This window comes from Eurosta solidaginis, chromosome 5 (genome assembly GCF_040869045.1).
Source record: "Eurosta solidaginis isolate ZX-2024a chromosome 5, ASM4086904v1, whole genome shotgun sequence".
NCBI lineage: Eukaryota > Metazoa > Arthropoda > Insecta > Diptera > Tephritidae > Eurosta > Eurosta solidaginis.
The window spans coordinates 217,745,374-217,769,789 of NC_090323.1; the positions used below are offsets into that span (position 1 = coordinate 217,745,374).

At 36.8% G+C, this 24,416-nt stretch overlaps 1 protein-coding gene across 8 annotated transcripts in view; it reads left to right on the plus strand.

Moving 5' to 3' along the window:
• Eip63F-1 (Ecdysone-induced protein 63F 1) overlaps window positions 1–23,944 on the plus strand; it is a 368,174-nt gene extending 344,230 nt beyond the window's left edge. For 7 of the 8 annotated variants that reach the window (XM_067788282.1, XM_067788279.1, XM_067788280.1 and 4 more), the window contains 4 exons: window positions 6,551–6,704; window positions 6,776–6,924; window positions 9,100–9,212; window positions 16,618–23,944. In XM_067788282.1, coding sequence (XP_067644383.1) covers window positions 6,551–6,704; window positions 6,776–6,924; window positions 9,100–9,176 — 380 coding nt within the window. In that variant the 3' untranslated portion in view covers window positions 9,177–9,212; window positions 16,618–23,944. The remainder of the gene's footprint in view (window positions 1–6,550; window positions 6,705–6,775; window positions 6,925–9,099; window positions 9,213–16,617) is intronic. The other variant, XM_067788283.1, reaches the window with a different exon arrangement.
• The last annotated feature ends 472 nt before the right edge of the window (window positions 23,945–24,416 follow it).

Below are 24,416 nucleotides of genomic sequence, written 5' to 3' on the forward strand. Positions count from 1 at the left end.
CACCATTAAGGTGCTAGCCCGACCATCTCGGCAACGATTTATGTGACCACATTAAACCTTCAGGCCATTCCCCCCTCCCCACCCCCAAGTTCCATGAGGAGCTTGGGGTCGCCAGAGCCTCGTCTGTTAGTGAAACAGAACAGCTATATATTGCGCTGGCAACCTGAAGGGTTGCGCTACACAGCCCCTTGAATCTGGTATTTTAGTCGCCTCTGACGACAGGCATACCTACCGCGGGTATATTCTGATCCCCTAACCCGCTAGGGTATTTTTTTTTTTTTTTTTGTAACATCTCTTTATAAAGTGTAACTGACATAATCTCTTTCCAATTGGTGTCGAGCATTGGGGGAATTCCCTCACAAAATAGACCACCTCGTTATATGCCCTCTCTATTGAACTCACCCTCTCTTCTCGTCCTATTGAATCGTCATAATTCCTATTCCTATCATTAGCTGATAAGATTTCGTCCATTTGGGAGCCAGCATTAACAGCAAAATTACTGTCAGCTTGGAAATCAAATGGAGAATAACTCTTGGCCAGAAGTGCTACTTTGGACTGAGTGGGCAATTGAAAAGTAAATTCCTCTCTTTATGAACAAAAATCACGCTCTACAAGTCGCTCTGAACCATGGACGATGTCGAGAGAAGATGAGATGGCTCTTGGAGTGTTCGAGAAAAAAGATTCCCCCAAAAATTTATGGTCCTGTCCGTGATAGTTACGGCGAAGACGCTCCGGCCAAGAATGTATTTCAGTCGACATCGCAGTTTGGAAGCAGAGGCAGGAGAAGACCTCCACTGAGTTGTGAGAGGCAGGTGGAGGAAGACTTGACCACCGTTGGTGCTCCCAATTGGCTTCAGCTATCGCGAAACAGAGATAGCTGGCGTGACTTCTTACGAAACAGCCAAAATCACTTTAGTGTTTAGGTGCCAAATAATGATCATTAGCTTCCTTAAAGAAATATTGTGGCTGCTAAAAGCTGCTACAATATTGGAGGAGTCCTATGAAATAATTTTTAAATGCGGTCTGATAAGAATGTATGTACATTAGGGTGGGTCGATTTGTATGGACGAAAGTTACCAGATATCGCGCCATCGATTTTTCGATAGGATTTGGGCTCAGGAAAAAAAGTTCCACTACGCATACCCAAAAAATAATTTTCGAGCCTGCGAAATTTCATTTTTTGACTTTTTTTCGACTTTAATTTTTAAGGTTTTTTTCATGACCTACTAAAAAAATTTTCATATGTATACCATGTCCGACCAAAAAATGTCCGCTAAAAACGTTTTCGATAACAGTTTTTTGAATGGGTATACATGAAAATTTTTAAATCAAAGGAAATTTTTTTTAGTAGGCCATGAAAAAAACCTTAAAAATCAAAGCCGCAAAAAAAGTAAAAAAAATTAAATTTCGCAGGCTCGAAAATTATTTTTTTGGGTATGCGTAGTGGAACCTTTTTTCCTAAGCCCAAATCTAATCGAAAAATCGATGGCGCGATATTGGTTAATAAATCGATCCAGTCTAATGTACATACATATGTATTTTTGTACATATGTCAAATGATACTTTTGAGTACTTTGCTTATTTGTATTTGCACCTTTGAGGGTTTCCAAAGAAATATTTTACAAAACGCGAAACTGTTACAAAAAAGGACAATATACTTGAATGTAGATAAAGAGTCATAAGCAATCACGAAAATCAAAAACCAAAAGTACAATAAAATGAAAACTTTTTTCTGGCGCCACAAATACTAATGCAGAAGTGGAAGCACCTAGTTCTGTACCGATACCGAATTGTAATTAATACGTGGGGTCGTTTAAATTTTTGAATGAAAGGTAGGTAGCATTGCCACTAAGTATTGAGGGAAGTTAGTCCAAATTTAGTCAAATCCTACTCATTCAAAAATTGCGTAACCGATATTACTAAAAGTCCTTTTCATCAACATAAATTATTAGAAAGAATAAGCGAAGTTTGCTGTTATTGTGCTTATAGCAGCAAAAAGACCACAGAACCTTTTAGAAAATGCTACTGATATGGGCCGTCCTTTATCGTTCTTTACGCTGCAGAACAATTGAAACAAATACTTCATGATATGTTGCCACCAGCTGCGGTAGCGATTTGTCCGACCTTCGGGACTACTTACTTCAATTAATTGGAGTTATATTCGTAGATCATCCATCGCTATTCAAGTTGTTGTTGTTGTAACAACATAAACACTTCATGGTGATTACGAGGGCAGTTCCGAAATGTATGCAGTCTTTTACGGGATATGATTTCCAATGATTTCGCTCCGGTACTAGCATCTTCTTGTATTAGCCCGATTGGTACTCACTTCTTTTATAATTCTTTGTGCGGTTGTTATTTAACATATTTAAGCGAGTACGAGTACTTGTGCGTTGCAAATCTATGCTGGTAAAGTCCAAGTCCTCTTACTTAGTTCACGTTACCGTTACCTGTTATTTACTAAAATGTAATGTTTATCCTGCACACTAGATATTAAGTACTTTTAGTATTATTCGCAGCATATTCATTGTGATTTTGTTGAGCGCATCTTTAAAAGTTTTTCACGTTGTTCAATGAATAACTGGCATTGACCTTGAATTCAAAGTCTACGTTGTGGCATTAAATGTCAGTAACAAGGCAGCAACAGCATGCATTGAGTATTCGTTGCTTAGGGAAGTAAGCATGGCGAATTGGTAGAGTATAAAAGTAAAAAAAAAGAAAATAAAACAAGTAAGGAAGGCTAAGTTCGGGTGTAACCGAACATTACATACTCAGCTGAGAGCTTTGGAGACAAAATAAGGAAAAATCACCATTTAGGAAAATTAACCTAGGGTAACCCTGGAATGTGTTTCTATGACATGGGTATCAAATGGAAGGTAATAAAGAGTATTTTAAAAGGAAATGGGCCATAGTTGTATAGGTGGACGCCTTTTCGAGATATCGCCATAAAGGTGGACCGGGGTTGACCATATAATGTGTTTGTAAGATATGGGTATCAAATTAAAGGTATTAATGAAGAGTTTAAAAGGAAGTGGCCCTCAGTTGTATATGTGAACGCGTTTTCGAGATATCGACCAAAATGTGGACCAGGATGACCCAGACGATCATCTGTCCGGTATCGCTAATTTATTTATATACATATGTAATACCACGAACAGTATTCCTGCCATGATTCCAAGGGCTTTTGATTTCGCCCTGCAGGACTTTTTCATTTTCCTCTACTTAATATGGTAGGTGTCCAACTCATTTTACAAAGTTTTTTCTAAAGTTATATTTTGCGCCAAAAAACCAATCCAGTCACCATGTTTCATCCCTTTTTTCGTATTTGGTATAGAATTATGGCATTTTTTTTTTTGTGATTTTTCGAAATTTTCGATACCGAAAAAGTGGGTGTGGTCATACTCGGATTTCGCCCATTTTTAATACCAAGATAAAGTGAGTTCAGATAAGTACGTGAACTAAGTTTAGTAAAGATATATCGATTTTTGCTCAAGTTATCGTGTTAACGGCCGAGCGAAAGGACAGACGGTCGACTGTGTATAAAAAGTGGGCATGGCTTCAACAGATTTTGCCCATTTTCACAGTTATCGTCATAGAAGCTATACCCTTACCAAATTTCACAAGGATTGGTAGATTTTTGTTCGACTTATGGCATTAAAAGTATTCTAGGCAAATTAAATGAAAAAGGGCGGAGCCACGCCCATTTTGAAATTTTCTTTTATTTTTGTTTTTTTTTGCACCATATCATTACTGGAGTTGAATGTTTACATAATTTAATAATATACTGACTTTAAAAAAATTTTTTTTAAAGAGTGGGCGTGTTCGTCATCCAATTTGCTGATTCTTATTTAGAGCACATATAGTAATAGGAGTATCGTTCCTGCCAAATTTCATCATGATATCTTCAACGACTGCCAAATTACAGCTTGCAAAACTTTTAAATTACCTTCTTTTAAAAGTGGGCGGTGTCACGCCCATTGTCCAAAATTTTACTAATTTTCTATTCTGCGTCATAAGGTCAACCCACCTACCAAGTTTCATCGCTTTATCCGTCTTTGGTAATGAATTATCGCACTTTTTCGGTTTTTCGAAATTTTCGATATCGAAAAAGTGGGCGTGGTTATAGTTCGATTTCGTTCATTTTAAATAGCGATCTGACATGAGTGTCCAGGAATCTACATACTAAATTTCATCGAGATACCTCAAAATTTACTCAAGTTATCGTGTTCACGGATAGACGGACAGACGGACGGATGGACGGACATGGCTAAATGAATTTCTTTTTTCGCCCAGATCATTTTGATATATAGAAGTCTATATCTATCTCGATTAGTTCATACCGTTACAGGGTACCGTTATGCGAACAAAATTAATATACTCTGTGAGCTCTGCTCAGCTGAGTATACAAATTTTAACCACTCCCTTTATATATATGGGAAAAAATCAGCGAAAAATGTCTCCTTATATAAAGACACATTCTTGCTAAACTTTGATTTTTAAATTTTGACATAGAAATTGCAAAACTATTTATGAGAAGTAAAAATTTAAAAGTGGAGCACACGTAGGAAAGGAGATATTATTAGTCAATCAATTGCGCTTCATCTTTATATTTTTACTTCTTATAGATATTTTTGCAATTTCTATGTCAAACTTTAAAAAACAAAGTTTAGCAAGAATGTGTCTTTATATAAGGAGACATTTTTCGCTGATTTTTGTCCATTGATATAAAGGAATGGCTTAATCTTTTTTTATTTTATTTTTATTTTCTCCTTTCTTACATTTTCTCAGTGTATTAACCTATCTGTCAAGTTTTACGCGTGTAGCTCAATGAGAACTTACATAAAAATCAATCCCAAAATTCCCTCCGTTCCGTTTAATTTTTCTACATATCTCAATCCGTGCGCCCTCTAGCGAAACTTTTTGTATTGTGTCATCGGCTGTCATCGACCTCTGAATTAAGCTGCAAATTTTTAGCCTCTAGCTCATCGAGAAGTTACTTAAACCCCGGTTTAAAATTTCCAAATTATTATCTAATTTTTTGGATCCGTGTGCCACCTAACGGAATTTTTTTCTACTTTTCTTAAATTTTCTCGGCGTCTTATCCTGAAGTTTTACAGTCGTAGCTCAATGAGAACGTACATGAAAATCAATCCCGAAATTCCGCCCGTTTCGTACGATTTTTCTAAATATCTCATCCCGTGCGCCCCCTAGCGAATCTTTTTGTATCATGTCATCGGCTGTCATCGACCTCTGAATTAAGTTTGAAATTTCAAGTCTCTAGCTCATCGAGAAGTTACTTAGAAGCTGGTTTGAAAATTTTCAAATTCCTATCTAGTTATTTCGATCCGTGCGCCACCTAACGGATTTTTATCTTTTTCTTGCATTGTCACGGTGTTCTAACCTATGTGTAAAGTTTCACGTTTGTAGCTCAATGAGAAGTTACTTAAAAATCGATTGTAAGATTTGTATTGAAAATGCGGACAAACATTCAACCGACCTAATATAAACGAAATAATAAGTTTGAATTTTCCATTTAAAGTTGCAACTCGAAATACACACTTACATACTAGAGATCCCAGTCTTTTTTAAGTTCCGAAAATCTCGGGATTTCTAACATCCAAGAAATGGGAACACAAAAATCATATAAAACGGGAATATCTTCAACTGTGCCGAAGACCTCTTATAGTGCACCAAATTATATCATCGTGTCTCTAAAATTGAGGACTAGATTACTTTCAAACAGAAAGTCGTATAGACGGATATGATTAATATACCATTTCATTTTCATTGTGTGGTGGTAGCGTGCTCCGCCTTCCACACCGAAGGTCCTGGGCTCAGCTCCCTGGCAAAATAACATCAAAATTTATAAAAAAGAGTTTTTAAATTGCAAAAAACTTTTTCTTATCGGAGTCGACGCTGGGAAGTGATTTGGCTAACACACCGAGTGTATTGCTGTCATGAAAAGCTTCTTCTCAGGGAAAATTCATCTGTATTGCACATGCCGTTCAGAGTCGACATAAGAAATGTGTTCCCATCCCTCTAATTTGTAGGGAAGCCAAGAAATCGTACCAAGTATTTATTTTCTGTCGCGTTTAACAAGGACTTGATGTTTGACCACAATTTACCGACACCCGCATAGAGTTTACAGTTCTTTAGATGATCATCCCATTTGGCCCATTTGTGTTCATTTACCAGCAGCATATTATCCAAGTTGAGACTCCTAATGTGAGGATCTCTAAGGTCGAGTTGTCTCATCAGGAAGTGCTACCTCATGATCAGCCATTCTACCTGCACCACATTAACGCCCATTCTGCAGTGACTCGACAGCACACCACTGTCGTGGTGAACTAAATAATTGCGACCAACAGCCTGCTATCTACGCCGGGCCATCAGGATCTCACTTACCAAACTATCAGTTATGTTTGATTGGGTACGCTTTTAGAAAAAACACCTCAGAAAATAAGGGGCACACTAATGTGCACACATCTATTCTAAAAATTATTTTTATTGACTCATTTAACATTCTCCTCACCTTCTTTACTCGTTGTAGGAAATGGGTTAATCAATGAGGCTGAATTCCTGCAATGGGTTGGACGCATTCAAGCGTTACGTGACGAGCAGCAACAACAGCAACAGCAGGAAGAAAATGCAAGTAAACCAGACGAGAACGATGATGTCACCGAAGATTTAATAGCCGCATTTAGGTGAGATAGAATTGCCTATCCAAAATAGTTTATCGCTATTATAATTAAAATACTTACGATTTCCTCTACAGGGTATTTGATCGTGATGGAAATGGCTTTATTACCCGTGACGAATTACAAACCGCCATGGAAATGATTGGTGAACCCCTCTCAGAAACACAACTTACGCAATTATTGGCCATAGCTGACTTAGATCAAGACGGCCGAATTAATTACGAAGGTAAGGAAATAATCAACATTTGCATTTGCGGTCCGTGAGGGACGATAGGATGAATGAGTCCATAGTGCTACCCAGAAGTTTGTTCAGCTATAAAACTGAAAACCCCTAAGGGGAAATCAGAACCTTTGTTAAAAAATAACTCCACCCTCTTGGCAAATACTAGATGCTTTCTATGACCTAAGCGACTTCTATATCTGACTTCTGTCTCACTGCTAAGCGCTGGAGTCGTAGCCTTACGAGCGCAGGGTATGAGCACAAATAATACTCGATCGTTTCCTCCTCCATCTGCTTTCACTGACAAGGCCTCATTTAAAACCATACGACTCTGAAGGCAGTGTCCCGTCAGAATACATATCATGAGCTTACAAGCAACTCCTTTTAATGATAAGAGAAACTTTGTGAGTCTAAGATTGTAAGAAATACACATGAGCTTCGACCCTTTGCAGCCTTTCGCTTGATTCACTTCTACACTGCGTGGCCATCATGTGCAACTGTCGCCTCATTTCAATTTTGTCTAATCTGATTAGAACGTCTGCTTTACAATCTTCGAGGAATGTGCCCTTTTTATGTAGCTCATCCGCTTTTTTCATTTTCATCTATTCCCGTATGCCCAGGGAGACTCAATATGGATGTATATCTTTATCCCGTTTCTTTCTGAGGGTTTCTTACACTGCATCACACATCTAGATGTTCTATACTAAATTATGCCTTAATTGCTGCTTGGATGTCAATTTAAGCTATTTTCCATCAGTGCTTCTACTGCTTTGGTCAAAGCTACTACTTCCGTCTGAAAAACACTACAGTGATCTGTTCATTTCGGAATCAGTGCAGTATACCGCAGACCATACTACTTGCAGTACTTGTGCATGTGTATCGCCTCATCTGCCTTTTGAGCGCCCTTGCGCCAAACTTCCACCGATGTTGTGGCTCTAGGAGCCACATCGAGGTGCAGGTAGGGAACTGGGTAGTATGTTCATCCAGTATACTGCTATCGCCGTATAACCTGTGCTCAAGCTGCCTCAGGAATTAAGACTCGTTGATGTTGGCTAAGGCTATGTTCTCCGCCGCCGGGTCTAGAGGTGGAATGTACAGAATGGTGTTGTTTTCAAGTCTCCCGTTATGCTTAGCATTGATAGCCTGCATACCCCTCTAACTTTTTGAGGTACTTTCTTTTTTTGTGTGGCCATCTGTCAAACAAGGACTCCATAGTTTAAATATGCAACGAAAGATAGGGCAATAGACTTCACGTACTCCCCAACGTCCTCCTACATTCACATGACCATATCCGTCTTCTCCGCGTTGGTCACCAACCCGACATTATAAGCCCTAGTATGTATATATGTCACGAAGAGCCCAATCTATCAAAGATCTAATTGTTGGAAGGCACTTTCCAATATGACAACTGCAACGTCATCTGCGCACCTGGACTATATTTCCCCTAGCTAGGACTTTCCTCGACAGCGTTGTTTCGCTGGATCAGTCGATGGCCGCAACGACATTTTTCCAAGATACTCTATTCCGCTTCTGAATTTCGTGCTGGTAGATCCTCAACAGATCCCTGTACTCGTTCATGCCTGCTCCGCTTTCCACGACCTTTACAGCTTAAACATTCCTTTTACCTGTATTTTCAGTAAACACAGCTCCTTGTTCTAGATTGGTAGCCTTGCGTTTCCTTTGAATCTTCTTAGAGACGAAAGCTCTGTTCTACGTAATAATAAACGTCTTAGATACACATAAGTTATTGGATTCCTCCATAGTAGCCACCTCCCTGCTATGTTCCAGATGGTGGTTGGAACGATTTTAGAATGGCTTACAACAATCTTTATTCTTTGAAGGTTGCGTAATACTAAACCACGGCCCGCAATCTTGGAGAACGGCTCGAGTATTCTGTGCCCGAAAGACTATAGGGCTATTAGCTGACATCTTGTCTGCTCAAATCTTGTAGAGATTAATACATCTATCTATATCTATAAATCTTATAAAATAAAGTCGCTAAATGCCATGTATGCACATAACTTCACACAGAATGCTCCGATTTTAAAACGGCTTTTTGCATTTGAAAGCTTAGCTACGTGAGATGGTACAGTTAGTTAATATAATTTGAAGATATATATTATAGGGGCGTGACAAATTGCTAAAATGTAGTAAAAAATCGTAAAATTTTTGTTTACACAGCTATAACTCATAAACGGATGGATGGATGTAAAACTTTGAACTATTTACCTTCGATCTGCATCAAAAAAGATACTTGATTCCATTCTTATATCAGCCAAATTGTTTAAACATATGTAAGTAACATTTTTACCAAAAAATGTGTTTGTATGGTTGTTCGCTGTGAACTGTCCGCGCTAATTGCTTTTGAGTGAGGATGATGCGACACATACATACGTACATATATAGCATTCGCTGCGTTCTTTATCTTCGGGCGTAGGTTTATAGGCATGTATGAATGTACATTCATATGTATATATTTTCATATCAGCTTGACATAGGAATGCACATACATATTTATGCAACATAAATGGTTAATTGTTAATGCAACATATATATGGTTAAGAATGCATACATCTATTGAAAAAATAATCTTTCGTTAAAAATATTAAACATTTCCTTAAAATTCTTCAAACAAACTTTATTTTTTGGTATTTTTGAATGTATCACTATCACTACATATTATAAAACAAAGTCGCTTTTGCTGTCCCAGTCCCTTTGAATGCTTAAGCCTTTAAAACTACGCAACGGATTTTCATGCGCTTTTTTTTAATAGATAGATTGTATAATAACATCCATTAAATAGTGGAGAAATACTGTTATTTTTGAAGTTTCTAATGTGATGTATTTATAACTCAAGAACGGATGAACAAATTTGGCTGAAAATTGGTGGAGGGGTAGCTTAGAACCAGGAGACAGACATAGGATACTTTTTATCCCGTTTTGGATAGAGTCTTGAGATCACAACGTGGACCTGGGTAATCCTGGGATATGTTTGTAAAATGTGGGCATCAAATGGAAGCTGTTTATAGATACTTTGATACGGGGTATTTTTCGTACCCGTGGGTGACTAGGGTCTCGAGATATAGGCCAAAATGTGGACCCGGGTACCCCTAGAATGTGTTTATAGAATATGGATAACAAATGAAAGCTGTTGATGAGTGCTTTAGTATAGGGTAGTATTCAAACCTATTGGTGACTAGGGTCTCGAGATTGAGGCCAAAACGTGGACCCTGATACCCCTAGAAAGTGTTTATAGAAGAAGGATAACAAATGAAAGCTGTTGATGAGTGCTTTAGTACAGGGTAATTTTCATATCCTTTTGTGACTAGGGTCTTGAGATATAGGCCAAAACGTGGACCAGGGTAACACTAGGATGTGTTTTTACATTATGGGTATCAAATTGAAGCTGTTGATGTGTGCTTTAGTACACAGTAATTTATACCACTTGGTGACTAGGGTCTCGATATATAGGCCAAAACGTGGACCAGGGTAACACTAGGACGTGTTTTTACATTATGGGTATCAAATTGAAGCTGTTGATGTGTGCTTTAGTACAGAGTAATTTATACCGCTGGGTGACTAGGGTCTCGAGATATAGGCCAAAACGTGGACCCGGATACCCCTAGAATGTGTGTGTAATATGGATATCAAATGAAAGCTGTTGCTCAGAGCTTTAAAGTAATTTTCATTGTGATATTCGATTTAGCCGCATCAACCTGGCAAAACTGATAAATATGCATGCGAAGCCGAAAAAAAGCATGAATTGATAATACCCACATACTAATTTACATACGTCCTATTCGATTTGTCTGAAATTTGGTATATAAATTTGCCTATATTAGTATTTACGATCCTTTTTTCGGGGAAGTAGACCGGAGACGGGCTGGGAATGCGATTAGGACTAGGATTGGGACTAAGACTCGGAGTGGGACTGGAACTCGGAATGGGACTGGAACAAAATACATACCACCCTGGGGGACTGGCAATAAGGGATGAAGAAGAATTGAAAAAACTTGAGAGAAGAGAAAAGGGGGAAGGAGAAGGAGAAGGAGACTGCGAAAGAGATAGAGTGAGACGAAGATAGAGATAGATGAAGCGAAAAAGACGGAGGGAGGAGTGAATAAAATGATTAAGAAGAAGTGAAGAGGGGAGGGCAGAGTTAGAGAGAAAAAGCTTATTAAAATGCATGCAGGTAGACCAAATTTAGGGCAGAACAACGTCTGACGGGTCTGCAGTGAATATATAAAATCAAACAGATGACGTTTCAGTCATCATAAGCGGCGGGTGTCTACCAACAATCAGCTCTCTGATGGATCAGGTGCTTCGACATGTGCATGCCTTGGCATCTGCATTCGGGTTAATTGGCAACGCGGCAAAAACTGATCTTGTATTAATTACTTGGATATTTAGCTCCCTAATGGACTAAGCCTAAGCTTGGAGGGGTTATCCTACAAGAAAAGTACAGTACAAAATATCTAAGAATTATACTCCATAGATAGCAAGTTGTCTTGGAAGCTTCATGTCGAAGATAGAGCGAAGAAAGTCTCCGTGACACTGTCTGAATGCAAGAGGATGCTAGGTTGCACGTGGGTCTATCGCCCGAACGCTCATATTGGATAATTACTGCAATTGTCAATCCCATACTTTACTATGGGGCTCTTGTTTGGTGGACAGCGACACAAAAAAGCACGTTACTACACACGTGTATAGCTATAGTTCCAAATTAATGGTAGGGTTGGATTTGGTGTTTACTGTGTCGATCCAGAAATAAGTAGAACCTAGTGGCTTGTCAGGTCACTGCAGTGTCTTTCAAGCGGAAATCGTAGGCGTGAAGAAAGCTGCATAAGTTCTGGAGCAAGCGTGCTTAAGCTGCAGTCTCGTCAATATATACATATAATTATAGGCGGCGATCAATGAAGTAATATCACATGGTAATTCATCGAAAAGTGTCCTGGAATGCAAAGAAGCATTGAAGAGACTTCGCTGAAGCCGAACCATACATCTATACTGGGTTCGCGGCCATTAAGAGATAGTTGGTAACGAAAGAGGGTGCAACAGTAAATGAATCGACGGTAGACGACTTAATCCGTTTGGCCGAAATCAAAATAAGACGAAATTTGCATGTCATCATGCAATAAAGCCGTTGACATGGAAGCGCGGGACTGCGAAATTTCTAAGATCATATGCAAATTCTATGACGTTAAGCTGACAAGGTTGCTTATATTTCCATAGAGAGAAGACTTAAGGCTCCTGATGGACATATGTATGTACTGGACACAGCAAAACAACTTGACTTAACTTTCGCGTGATTTTCTTGTACGGCACACGTACGAAGTCAGCTTTTAAATTTGGACTTTCTCATATCCTATATAGAAAACTTGATGCAGTAGTTATTTAAAGCATTGTTTATATACGGAAATTCACTCCGGTTTTTTTTTTTTTAAATTACGCGCAATTTACATATTCCAGGTACAGGCTTAGTCTACTTCCAGACATTGTGGATACCAATATTATTTTTTTAATTTTTTGTTTCTTTCATAGCTGATACTAATTTTATATTCTTCTTCCTTGGTGCGTTGGGGTGTGATATATCCAAAATAAATTGACAATGAAAATGAGATAGTCGGGGAAAATTTGCGATTTTCCATGGAATATTCCATGTATCTATGTTTGCATCCATACTTATGTATGAAATTATATCGTGCATTAACCTTAACATGCACCAGAAAACAACAAAGGTCAACATTGACGCACGCACGCCATGATGACGATCTCGCACACATACAATGATACTATGCTATACAATATCTTTGATTAAAAAATATGTTTTTACACCACGAGAATAGCATACATATATACTTTAGTGTTTATACTTACGCTAAAATGTCAATAAAAACCCTTATCGAAGGTCTGAATTCAAGCACTAATTGACGTTTCGACTCAATGGCAATGACTGACTGCACGACACGTGTTCGCAATTATTTTGTACGTTGTGCTTGAATTCGCCTACTAAAAACCATTCCCAATAACTTTAACGAATGACAGCAGACTCCGATAAGGGCCATTATTAACGGTTTTTTGGACTGGGACTTGACGGCAAGTGTCTGTTATATCCGCAGGCTTATAGCGAAAAATATCGCTGTATGGCTATTTTATATCGTCGTTAGTACAGCTCTGCGGAAAATGTGAGGATTTGTGCAAGGCATGGAAACAGCCGGGTCTTACGTCGTCGCCTACGCACAGATACAAAAGGCGCTTGACGTCAATAAAGACTTAAATGATACTTACTTGTTATAATCTACATATGTATATATTGCCTTCATTAGTTGGTAATTCGAAGGGATCTTAGTTAAGCTCTCCGCTCCACCACTCGCCTTCCAAAAAAATAGGCGGCCTCCGCTTCCTCTGCTTCCATAAGCGGATTCCGATAATAATACCTTCTGAGATGGAACCAACTCAGACCCTTAGTCTTAATTAGTAAAAGCATGTCAACGTCTGTTAATTGTTAAAAAATAACAATAATTATCATTAGAAAAAAATTATTGTTCTGGCCTTGAGCTCGATTCGAACCTTGAATGCATTTTCTGAAATTTAATTAAAAATAAATAAATAACGTGTGTTTATAAGAATAAATAAAGCTTATTTTACCAATTTTTAATAGCCGAATTTCGTTTTGCAGCGTTTGACGTCACCAAAAACTAGGTTAACAAATTTTGCGTCACGTCACGTCAACACAACTTCAATAATGTTTTAGCCGATACCAAAAAAACATCAAAACTTGTCAATAGTTATCGACTTTGACAACGCCGATACCAATTCATGACCACCGACACTAATTTTCTCACTATTGAAAACCATAATTGGGGTGATTATTGTGATAATCAGCCCTATTCTGCATTTCGACTTGGATTGGAATTTTTTCGATTTGGCAATTTTGGTATTCTGTGTTCCAATCTCTTTCGATCCAACTTCGAATCGTTCGATTTTTTGTATTCTGCATTTCGATCGTAGTTCCGTTTTTCTAAGTTGCAAATTAGTTGGCGGAAAAATATTTTCTTTTTATTTTTTTATTAATTTATAACAGAATTTTAACAAAAATGTAAGTAAAACTTGTTAAGAAACGTAGAAGGCTTGACGATGATTATTTTTATATGTTTCCAGGTCAAAAACAACATGTCGATGTCGAAGTCCTTAGACGTATTTCCCCGCAAAAGTATCTAACACATACTTGAAAGCATCCTTGTTAAGTCGATAGTTTTTTTGTACCTAAATAAGAAAATAAGTCATTAAACTTTACCACTTTTAAGTTCAATTTCTTATTCGTCACTCATCTCAAATGGATTACACAAATCTCGCAATATTTGCCTTTCCATTCTCGCCTGGCAATTTTCGTATGCGTTGCTTTCCAACAACAGCTATAATTTGTGTCTGTTCGTTGGGTCCAGTTATATGCCAAAGCAAGCTGTCGGCGTAGAGGAAGGTGAAGCGAAAACGTAAACAATCCTTGCGGAAAGAATAAATAAACCTTTATAAAGTATTTTAGACCAGTGCAATGAAATTAGCATCCTTAAAATTCAGAAAATGTCAACTATATTCGTGCAGCAATCCGTTTTAACAAAACTTGGTGGCCACGGCAGTGAATTGGCCAAAAGAACGACAAAAACACATTTACAATTAAGAAAGCACTTCACTCAAAAAAATATAACACTACGACAATATATTCTATTGCTTTTCTTTTTTTTGTACAAAATGGCGTGCATAATAAAACATGAACGTTTTTCAGTGTTTTTTACAAATTTTCTTCACACATTCCGTACCAACAGCTGATTTCGAAAAATCATTTGCTCTTCCTTTTCTCTTTACGATTCCGTCGTAATGCAGAATACCAAACTTTGATTAAAGCGGAGCGTAGAACGGGAACGTAATCGAGATGCAGAATAGGGGTGAATGTGTTTTCAATCTTATAATAAAGATTTATGGGGCGCTTCGGGGAAAAAATGTTATAATTTGTAAATAACGGGCACCATATTATGTGTACGCATGAGTTGGGTGCTCATAGTACTGATCCATATCGTTCCAGTGAGATTTGGTCGTGATCCAGAGTTGGTTGGCTCATTGAAACGCCCTAACAATGGTTATATATGGTCACACCTATTTTTTTGGTAGTTATAATTATAACTATTACATTATAATGGTTGTTTGTTACCAAAATAATTGTGTTGTCATATTTATTGGTTATCGTGATCTAAATGAAATAATTCTATTTATAATTGGTTTTCACAAGCATTATCTCAATATATCATTACTAGCAGACCTGGCAGACATTGTTCTGCCCTAAATTTAGTCTATCTGCATACATTTTATAAGCTTTTTCCGTCTAACTATGTCCTCCCCCCTCTTCACTTTTTCTTAAACCTTTTATTCACTCCTCCTTCCGTCTTTTTCGCTTCATCTATCTCTATCTTCGCCTCACTCTATCTCTTTCTCAGTCCTTCCCTCTTTTCTCTTCTCTCAAGTTCTTCTCATTTTTCTTCATCCCTTATTGCCAGTCCCATAGGGTGGTATGTATTTGGTTCCAGTCCCATTTCGAGTCCAGGCCCACTCCGATGCTCAGTCACAGTCCTAACCCCAGTCCCAGTCCGTCTCTGGTCTACTTCCCGGAAAAAAGGATCGTTAATACTAATATAGGCAAATTTCTATACCAAATTTCAGGCAAATCGAATAGGACATACGTAAATAGGTATGTGGGTATTATTAATTCATGTCTTTATTTCGGCTTCGCATGCATATTTATCAGTTTTGCCAGGTTGATGCGACTAAATCGAACATCACATTGAAAATTACTTTAAGGCTCGAAGCAACAGCTTTCGGTTGATATCCATATTACACACAAAATTCTAGGGGTATCCAGTTCCAGACCCTAGTCACCCAGCGGTATTAAACAAATACTCTGTATTAAAGCACACATCAACAGCTTTCATTTGTTATCAATATTCTATAAACACATTCATTACAAGGTTCACGTTTTAATCTCAAGACCCTAGCCAGAACGGGATAAAAAGTATCATATGTCCGTCTCCTTGTTTTAAGCTACCTCTCCACCAATTTTCAGTTAAATCGGTTCATCCGTTCTTGAGCTATAAATAGTGTAATTAACACTACTTTCTTTTATATATGCACATATATTAGGGTGGGTCGATTTGTATGGACGAAAGTTAACCGATATCGCGCCATCGATTTTTTGATTGGATTTGGGCTCAGGAAAAAGGTTCCACTACGCATACCCAAAAAAATAATTTTCGAGCCTGCGAAATTTCATTTTTTTGACTTTTTTTCGACTTTGATTTTTAAAGTTTTTTTCATGATCTACTAAAGAAATTTCCGACCCATAAATTTCAGGGGGACAGGGTATACATGAACATTTTATTTTTTTAGTAGGTCAAAAGAATGAAATTTCGCAGGCTCGAAAGTTATTTTTGTGGTATGGGTAGTGGAACCTTTTTTTCCTGAGCCCAAGTCCTATCGAAAAATCGATGGCGCGATATCGGTTAATAAATGGACCCAGTCTAATGTATATAGATTAATGGTTAAATAAGCTCTTTTATTTCTTTCTCTTATAAGTTATAACAGCTTCGTCCCTGATTAAATTTAATCTCTACTATATAATTCTTAATACGTATTTCTTTTCTTTATTTACAGAATTTACGAGACTTTTACTTTAAAGTGCTGAACGCCCATTAACTGAGAGTACATACTTACAAATATTAATACAGCAGCAACAAACAAAACTAACTAACTACAAAGTAACAAAAATTATATATATACATACATGCAAACTTTATATACAAACAAAGAATTAGCAACATACTCAAGTCATAATAAAAATAAACTTAAAAGTAAACAAGCTGGTTATGCTAAAACAAATTTTTTGCTTAAGAAAACAAAAAATAAGAAAAAATATCGTAATATAATAATTTGTTAGTTTATCAAAGTTAAACTGTTAAAGAGTAAAGGGCCCATTACTGATACTTAGCATAGACTTGACTTGGCTTGAGAACTGTCACTTACAGTTCTGTTAAATGAACATTGCATGTTACTGATTACTCAAAACTTAGCAACACTTGACTTAGAACTCTGTTGAATTTTGATTTTCTATGTAAGTTCTAAGTGACGTTTACATTTTGAGATGCCATTTGTTTGTTTCCATTTCATTTTGACATTTTGTCATACAAATTGACATTTATTTAAGAATAAATTTCAACACTGATTATGATGCCAGATTGTATGCGCCAAGTGGAGTATAATCGTGGCTAAGTTGCCAAGTGTACGCCAAGTCAAGTCAAGTATATGCTAAGTATCAGTAATGGTGCCTTAAGGAAGGAAGCAAACGGTAAGCAGGAACAAAGTTGAGAAATGAAAATGTTTAGCTGTTAAATTGTTAAGTTACCTGATTAAGGGCCGGTTTTTCAGTAGTTGGTTAAGCTAAGCTTAAACTAAGTTTGCTTAAACTCTAGTCAAATTTAAACTCCAGTTAAACTACTGAGCAGTTTTTCATACACAGTTTAAAGCCGTCTTTGGAGTAGGCTTTTTTGTAGGGCAACATTGTTTATTGTTTTTTTATTATCTAGATAATTTGTAGATACAGCAACAGCTGGATTTTGTTTACCCAACAAACATGGAAAAAATATTTCCGCATCCTTGGAGAAATATAAATCTAGTTCCGGAACGGATATTCAACATCATGCTCTAACCAGATAATTCTCTAGTTGATGCCCAACTTCATTCTCCAATCACTATCCAACCTTTGAGAAATTTTGTAAAATGTATAGTTCTCGAGTTGATCTTCAACATCATTCTCAAATTATTTTCCGCCTTTTGAGAGATATTGAGATCCAACATGAATATCCAACACATTTTTCCAGTTTTTATCCTACATTAGATATATTAACTGATAGGCTGATAGGTTAACTAGAGTTAAAGGGCCAATTAATGGTGACTTATAACCATAACCAGATAAAACAGCTGATCGAACATACCTTATGGAAATCATGCAATCGATTAATGGTGCCATACCATAACGCTAACGCCATAACCATAACCTAACAATATTTGAGTTGGTGAATTTAATAACTTTTTGCAGATTTTATTCATTGTTTTATATACGTTATGACTAAGAGACTTATTTTTTGTTGAATATGTTTGTAATTTTTTGCATTTTCTTCATTTTTATGAAATTTTTACGAATTTTAAGTTAAGGCACCATTAATCGATCACATTGGAGATGGTTATGGATATGGGTATGGTTACGACTATGGCGTTGGGGTTAAGAAATTTAATTAGCCCTTAACCCTGCCAGATCGGCCGCTTAAGCTCAGCTTAAACTTCAGTTAAAATATACTGAAAAACTGCATAATAAGTTTAAGCGTAGTTTAACTCAGGGACGGAAAATAATAATTTTTTTTTCGGAGTCGAAAAAGTCCGGGTCAAAAAATTGTCCTAAGTGAAAGTGATTGAGTTCCCAGGTATCCCTATAGGAATATCATATCGAATCATGCATCGGTTTTATTTTTCGAACTTTTTCCATAAACGTCCACATATAAAAGTAAAATCTGTATTTTTATTTTTTGAGTCCGATAGAACTAGTTTAACTCGGACTTTTAAAAATAAAAGTCGGGAAATAAAAGTTAAATCCGGACTTTTATTTTTTTAAGGCCAAAATAAAAGTCTGAATTGATAACAAAGAAACGGCTTATCAGAAATAAACAATTTTTTTTTAATACGGATAAGCCGTTTCTTTGTTATCAAGCCAGACTTTTATTTTGGCCTTAAAAAATAAAAGTCCGGATTTATTTTTAAAAGTCCGAGTTTAACTAGTTCTATTGGACTCAGGTAATAAAAATCCGAAAATAATAGTTTTGAAAGGAATTATATTATGAAAGGAATACCAGTTTCCGCCCCTGGTTTAACTGACAAACTGAGTTGAACTTGTACTGAAAAACCGGGCCTAAATATTCAAAATATTTATTATCTCACAATAATAATAATAAACACACACATACATACATTAATAAAGACGACATCCATACAAACATACAATTAATTATTCTAGTTTAATTTTATTAGCTTTTAAAAGAAAAGGAAGTTTAAAAGCACCAGCAACAAAGTAAAAAGCTTAACAATATAAGAAACTTATAAACGCAGCGCTTTGCTAAATAACTAAATTAAAATGAAATAAAAAAATTACTTTAAAGTCGTTAAATATTTCGTATGAAAATTAATTCATTGATTATAATAACAGAAAAGATGATATTAAATTTACAGATTTATATTAAATTTAATAATAATTAAAACAAAAAAATTATAATTCATAAGTCTGAACGCGTGAGTGATAGTTTTGTGTTAAGGATATGCTGCAATAAACATGCAAGATAAATCTAAAAATTATTTCGTAAACGTAGTACACACATACACACTTACTTAGTTGTACACTACACCGAAACTAGTATAAGTTCCCAGCAGAACTAGTCAGCCGAGCTTGCCTTGTTTCACTGCAACTACCCTACAGTTAAAAGCGAAAGTAATCAGCAAGCATTCTAGTTCATTGAATGGCATTTTTTTTGGGTTATTCATACTAGACAGCTTTTGAATAGTTCGTTGACATGAATTTTGTCTGTCGGCCTCGAGGAAATACGCGAGCGCTTTTTGGCGCCAATTCGCAATGCATACTTCAGTTAACAAGGCTAGATGTCCTACAAACCAACGGGCACATCTGTAAACAAAAGCATGACGCGTCACACTTCACCGTTACTTCTGCAGATCAAAGAAGCCATTAAAATGGCCAAGCCTTCTAAAACAATAGTCGCAGACGGAATAGTCATGCCGATTTTAAAATACCTTAGGCAAAAGCGCATTAGCTACATAACGCATAGTTTCTGCTCGTCGTTTGTGCCTTTGTCATTCAAGAATAAAGGGGGATAGCAAGGATAATCCCATAATCAAAGCCTGGAAAGCCAGCTTGCGATGGTGAGTCGTATCGACCGATATCATTCCTCTACCCAGTAGCGAGGACGTTGGAAACCGTTCTACTTCCCACATTTAAAAGCAAGTCTTCGGCTAGCCAGCCATCAGCGTTGCTTCCGTAAAGTGCATATCACTACTGCCGCAGTTAACACCCAGCTAAATTGTGGAGTGAACCACCCATACCCTCCATCATAGGATAGTGCTCGTGACACCTGACCTGCTTTTGACACAGTCAACCACTACACACTGCTTCAAGACAAAGATGGTTCAAAAAAACTGGAGAGATCAGGGAGGTAGCTGTTTATTTTGTTGCAAAGCTCATCGATCTGTGGGCCTGGGCCTGTGGCCACTATTGTGCTGTCATCGGCATGGGAAACGATAGTAACTCCTTCTGATGGTGAAGTTAGCTTTGATATGTAGAAGTTAAACAAAAGTGGGGATAGGACACCACCCTGTTGCACCCCTTGTTTAATTCTTCTTGGTTTTGATGTTGCGTTTCTAAATTGCACCGATGCCGGCCCACCACCCAGATAATTTGCGGTCCACCTTTTATGACTTGGGGGAAGGGTAGACCCTTCCAGGTCTTGCAGAACGTGCCATGGTTGACCGTATCAAAAGGTTTTGATAGGTCTAGCGCAACGAGTACTGTTCTATGGTGGGGGTTTTGATTTAAACCGCAATTTATCTGGGCGCTAATGGCATTTAGTGCGGTGGTTGTGCATGAAGTTTTCTAAAGCCATGCTGATGACAGGCTATTTGCAAATTTGCTTTGACATAAGGGAGCAAAATGGCTTCAAGCGTCTTGGCTACTGGCGATAGGAGAGATATCGGGCGATATGACTCTCCTGTGTTAGCTTTCCCCAGAACACCATCTACATATTGAGGCGAGAATACTCATCAGGGAGAGAAATAAAATACTAACCAAACAGTTCCTGTTGAACACCCAGAAACCTGGGCATCCCAACAGACATCTGATTGATGAGACAACACCGCCCAGGGGCTTAAGGAGTCATCTCCGTAAGCATTATGAGGAAATACGGCACCTGAGAACACAGCCGTATGAAGCAAAAAAACACAAGCAGCAAGCAACAAGTTCTGGATTAGCAGTTGGAAGTCCTTATATTCCTTTAGATGTTTACTTTTTGAGAAAAAATCTCCACTGCGGAGCAAATACAAAAAACGGCACTTCATAAATTGGTGTAAATAGTGAATTCTTAGAAATGACTTCTACCTCTTACAATTATGTAATAACTGGCGCGATAGAATCCCTCCTCGGAATGACAATGCATATATATAGTCACAACTTCGTAACCACGAAGAAAAGTTGTAGAAAGCCACAACAAGTTGGCGATTGGTTATCCTGATCTCGGTTTGAATATGTTGCACCAGACATATTTACTGCCTTTCGCGGGGAAGTGTGAACTACCAAGCCTAAAAGGCCAGCAAAGTAATTCTATAACCTAGTTCCAAGTTTTTAGTACTAACGATACAAATTAATTTTGGTTTCAATAGACTAAAAAACTTTGCGAATTCACGGCTCTAGCAAGAAATTTCAGGGTTTTCTTGCTGAGTTCTGTCAGCAGTAGCAAAGGTAGCCCCATCCCCGAAAACGTCACAAACTCTAATTATCCGAAAATGGGCCAGAAAATTATCTTCATACGCTTCCGAAATAATAACTAAAAGCTTCCACTATTAATTCCTTAAGATATAGTGATATTGTAAGCTTTGTGCTCTCTGTGTTACGCAGTATTTTCAAAGATATGTGGTTTGTGTTCTGTCTATTTTAAGGTGCAATTAATGGTGACTTATCCATAACCAGATAAAACAGCTGATCGAACCAATCTTATGGAAATCAATGTAATCGATTAAAGGGACAATTAATGGTGATTTATAACCATAAAACCATAACCAGATAAAACAGCTGATCGAACCTACCTTATGGAAATCAATGTAATCGATTAATGGTGCCATACCATAACGCTAACGTCATAACCATACCAACCAATTGGTTTTTGGTTTTTCGCCATATTCATAACCTAAAAATATTTGAGTTGGTGAATTTATTAACTCTTTGTATATTTTATTTATTGTTTTGGATAGGTTTTGACTAAGAGACTTATTGTTGGTGGAATATGTTTGTAATTTTTTGCGTTTTCCTCATTTTTATGAAAATGTCAGCTGTTTAAGGTTATGGCACCATTAATCGATCACAATGTAGATGGTTATGGATATGGGTATGGTTACGACTATGGCGTTAGGGTTAAGGAAGTTTAAGTGGCCCTTTAGGCAGTTTTTCTTAGAGATTTGTGATTGGTGGAAGTCCAGACTTTTTCGGTCAATATCAGATAAAATACTCTACGTATTAACTGGTTAGCGTACATCAAACCAATTTGGTGTTTTACAACAGGCTACTCAAGTGTACGTATGTATGTATATGTGTATGTACGTTGTACATTAGGCCGGGTCGATTTGTGGGGAGGCAAAAAAATCACCCATTGCTCTGTGAAAATCATATTCTAGGGATCAAAATAAGAAACTTTGCCGAAGGAACCATACTTCTAAACGAATTCTGATGTCCCCCCTTTGGGTCGTAGGGGCAATTTTTTAAAAATCTCACTTTGAAATGCCTATGTTTTTTCTTTTTGGAGTTTATTTATCTCTTTAGATATTTATTTAGTCACAACATATGTAAATGAAAAAATTAATTTAACTTAGTAATAGAAAAGAAATTTAAAAAAATTATTAGAAATTAGCGTTTTTACAACCCTCTTTTAAAACCAAGGCATCACTGTGATGCATTTGCATGTCGTAAACATAGTTGTGTGGGTTTTTTATTCAACCGTTTTAAAAAATGAAGGTATCACTGTGACACAATTGCAGATCGTAAAATTTCTTGTGTTGTTTTTTAAGCCACCACAAGACACAGCAGGTAGAATTGAAATTGCCCCTACCCAAAAGTTCGACCCAAAGGGGGGAGACATCAGAATTCGTTCTAGAGGTATGGTTCCTTCGGCAAAGTTTCTTATGTTGATCCCTAGAATACGATTTTCACAGAGCAATGAGCGATTTTTAAATCGACCCGCCCTATTGTACATGGTGTAGAAACGCGTTTATTTAATCAACTATATAGTTCGACCATACAAAAAATGCGACTAGGCTAGGATGAGTCCGAGCTAAGTCACATAAAATCCCTTTTGTTTGAGCATATACTAAGGAGGGACTAATTTTACCTGTTTATGCCTGAAAGGGTAGTACTGGAAGGATCCACCTTAGTTATACCTCTACAGATACTGTCGGAATGAACCTTTTTCCACTTTTCGGACAGGTCTTCTTTTTATCGCTATGGGTACTGTTGCATACATCCGCTTCCGTACGGACATTCTTAAGAGTTTTATAATTTTCGTACGATTTTTTGCAGGGGATGAATTCTTACAAATAAACAAACACACCTACTATATATACATACATATATAAATATTTATAGTCAAAAGCAAGCTTAATGTATAAATGAATATATATATAATAATTATTAAATGAAATTAAATGTAATTTGGATCAAAAAATAAATTTTCCAAAAAAATAAACAAAAACTGTAAGCAAATTAAATTTGTGAACGGACTTTCATTGTTGTCTTACCAAAATACAAAAAAAAATAATTTATAAAATTATTATGTATAATCATTAATTAATTAAAACGTTTTCTAAAATTTTATGAATCACTTGTATATCAAAATATTCATATTTATATATTTATTTATATGTACTTATGTATGTACACGCATATGTATGTGTGTACGCATTCGTATATTGAAGCGTGCATTATTACTTAGCTTTGTTCGAAAGAAACTTAAACAAATATATTATGTATACAAAAAAAACAACAAACAAGAACACTTAAAACAAATGAGTATATTTGAAAATGGCATAGAAATTAATTTTTAAACAATATTTTGTAAAGTTATTTGAGTAAAAAAAAATATATTATACTTAACTGTTGATAATTTGATATTCATGTTTTATGTCTTACTTTTTCTTAAACAATGTGAGAGCTGACTAGATCGAATACGCTTTCGGCCAACCAGGACGGTGAAGTATGTAGTACTTACTTAATTGGCGCTTAACCTTTTAAACGATTCTGCCTCTACTTCCCTAATCGAATTTAGATAAAAATATGTTCTTAGCTGCAGCATCATCTTTCATTCGCATAACATGGCCTTGCCAGCGTAGCCGCTGTGTTTTAATTCGCTGTACTATGTTGATGTCTGCGTAAACCTCGTACAGCTCATAATTAAATATTCTTCGGTACTCGCAGTCGCCAACGCGTAGAGGTCTGTAATTTGTTTCGAAGAACTTTTCTCTCGAACACTCCCAGAGCCGCCTCATCTGATGTTGTCTTAGTCCATTTTTCTGCATTATATAGCAGGAAGGGTGACTTGTGGAGTATGCGAAAATAAACGAAATCGTTTACTATTTCGAAA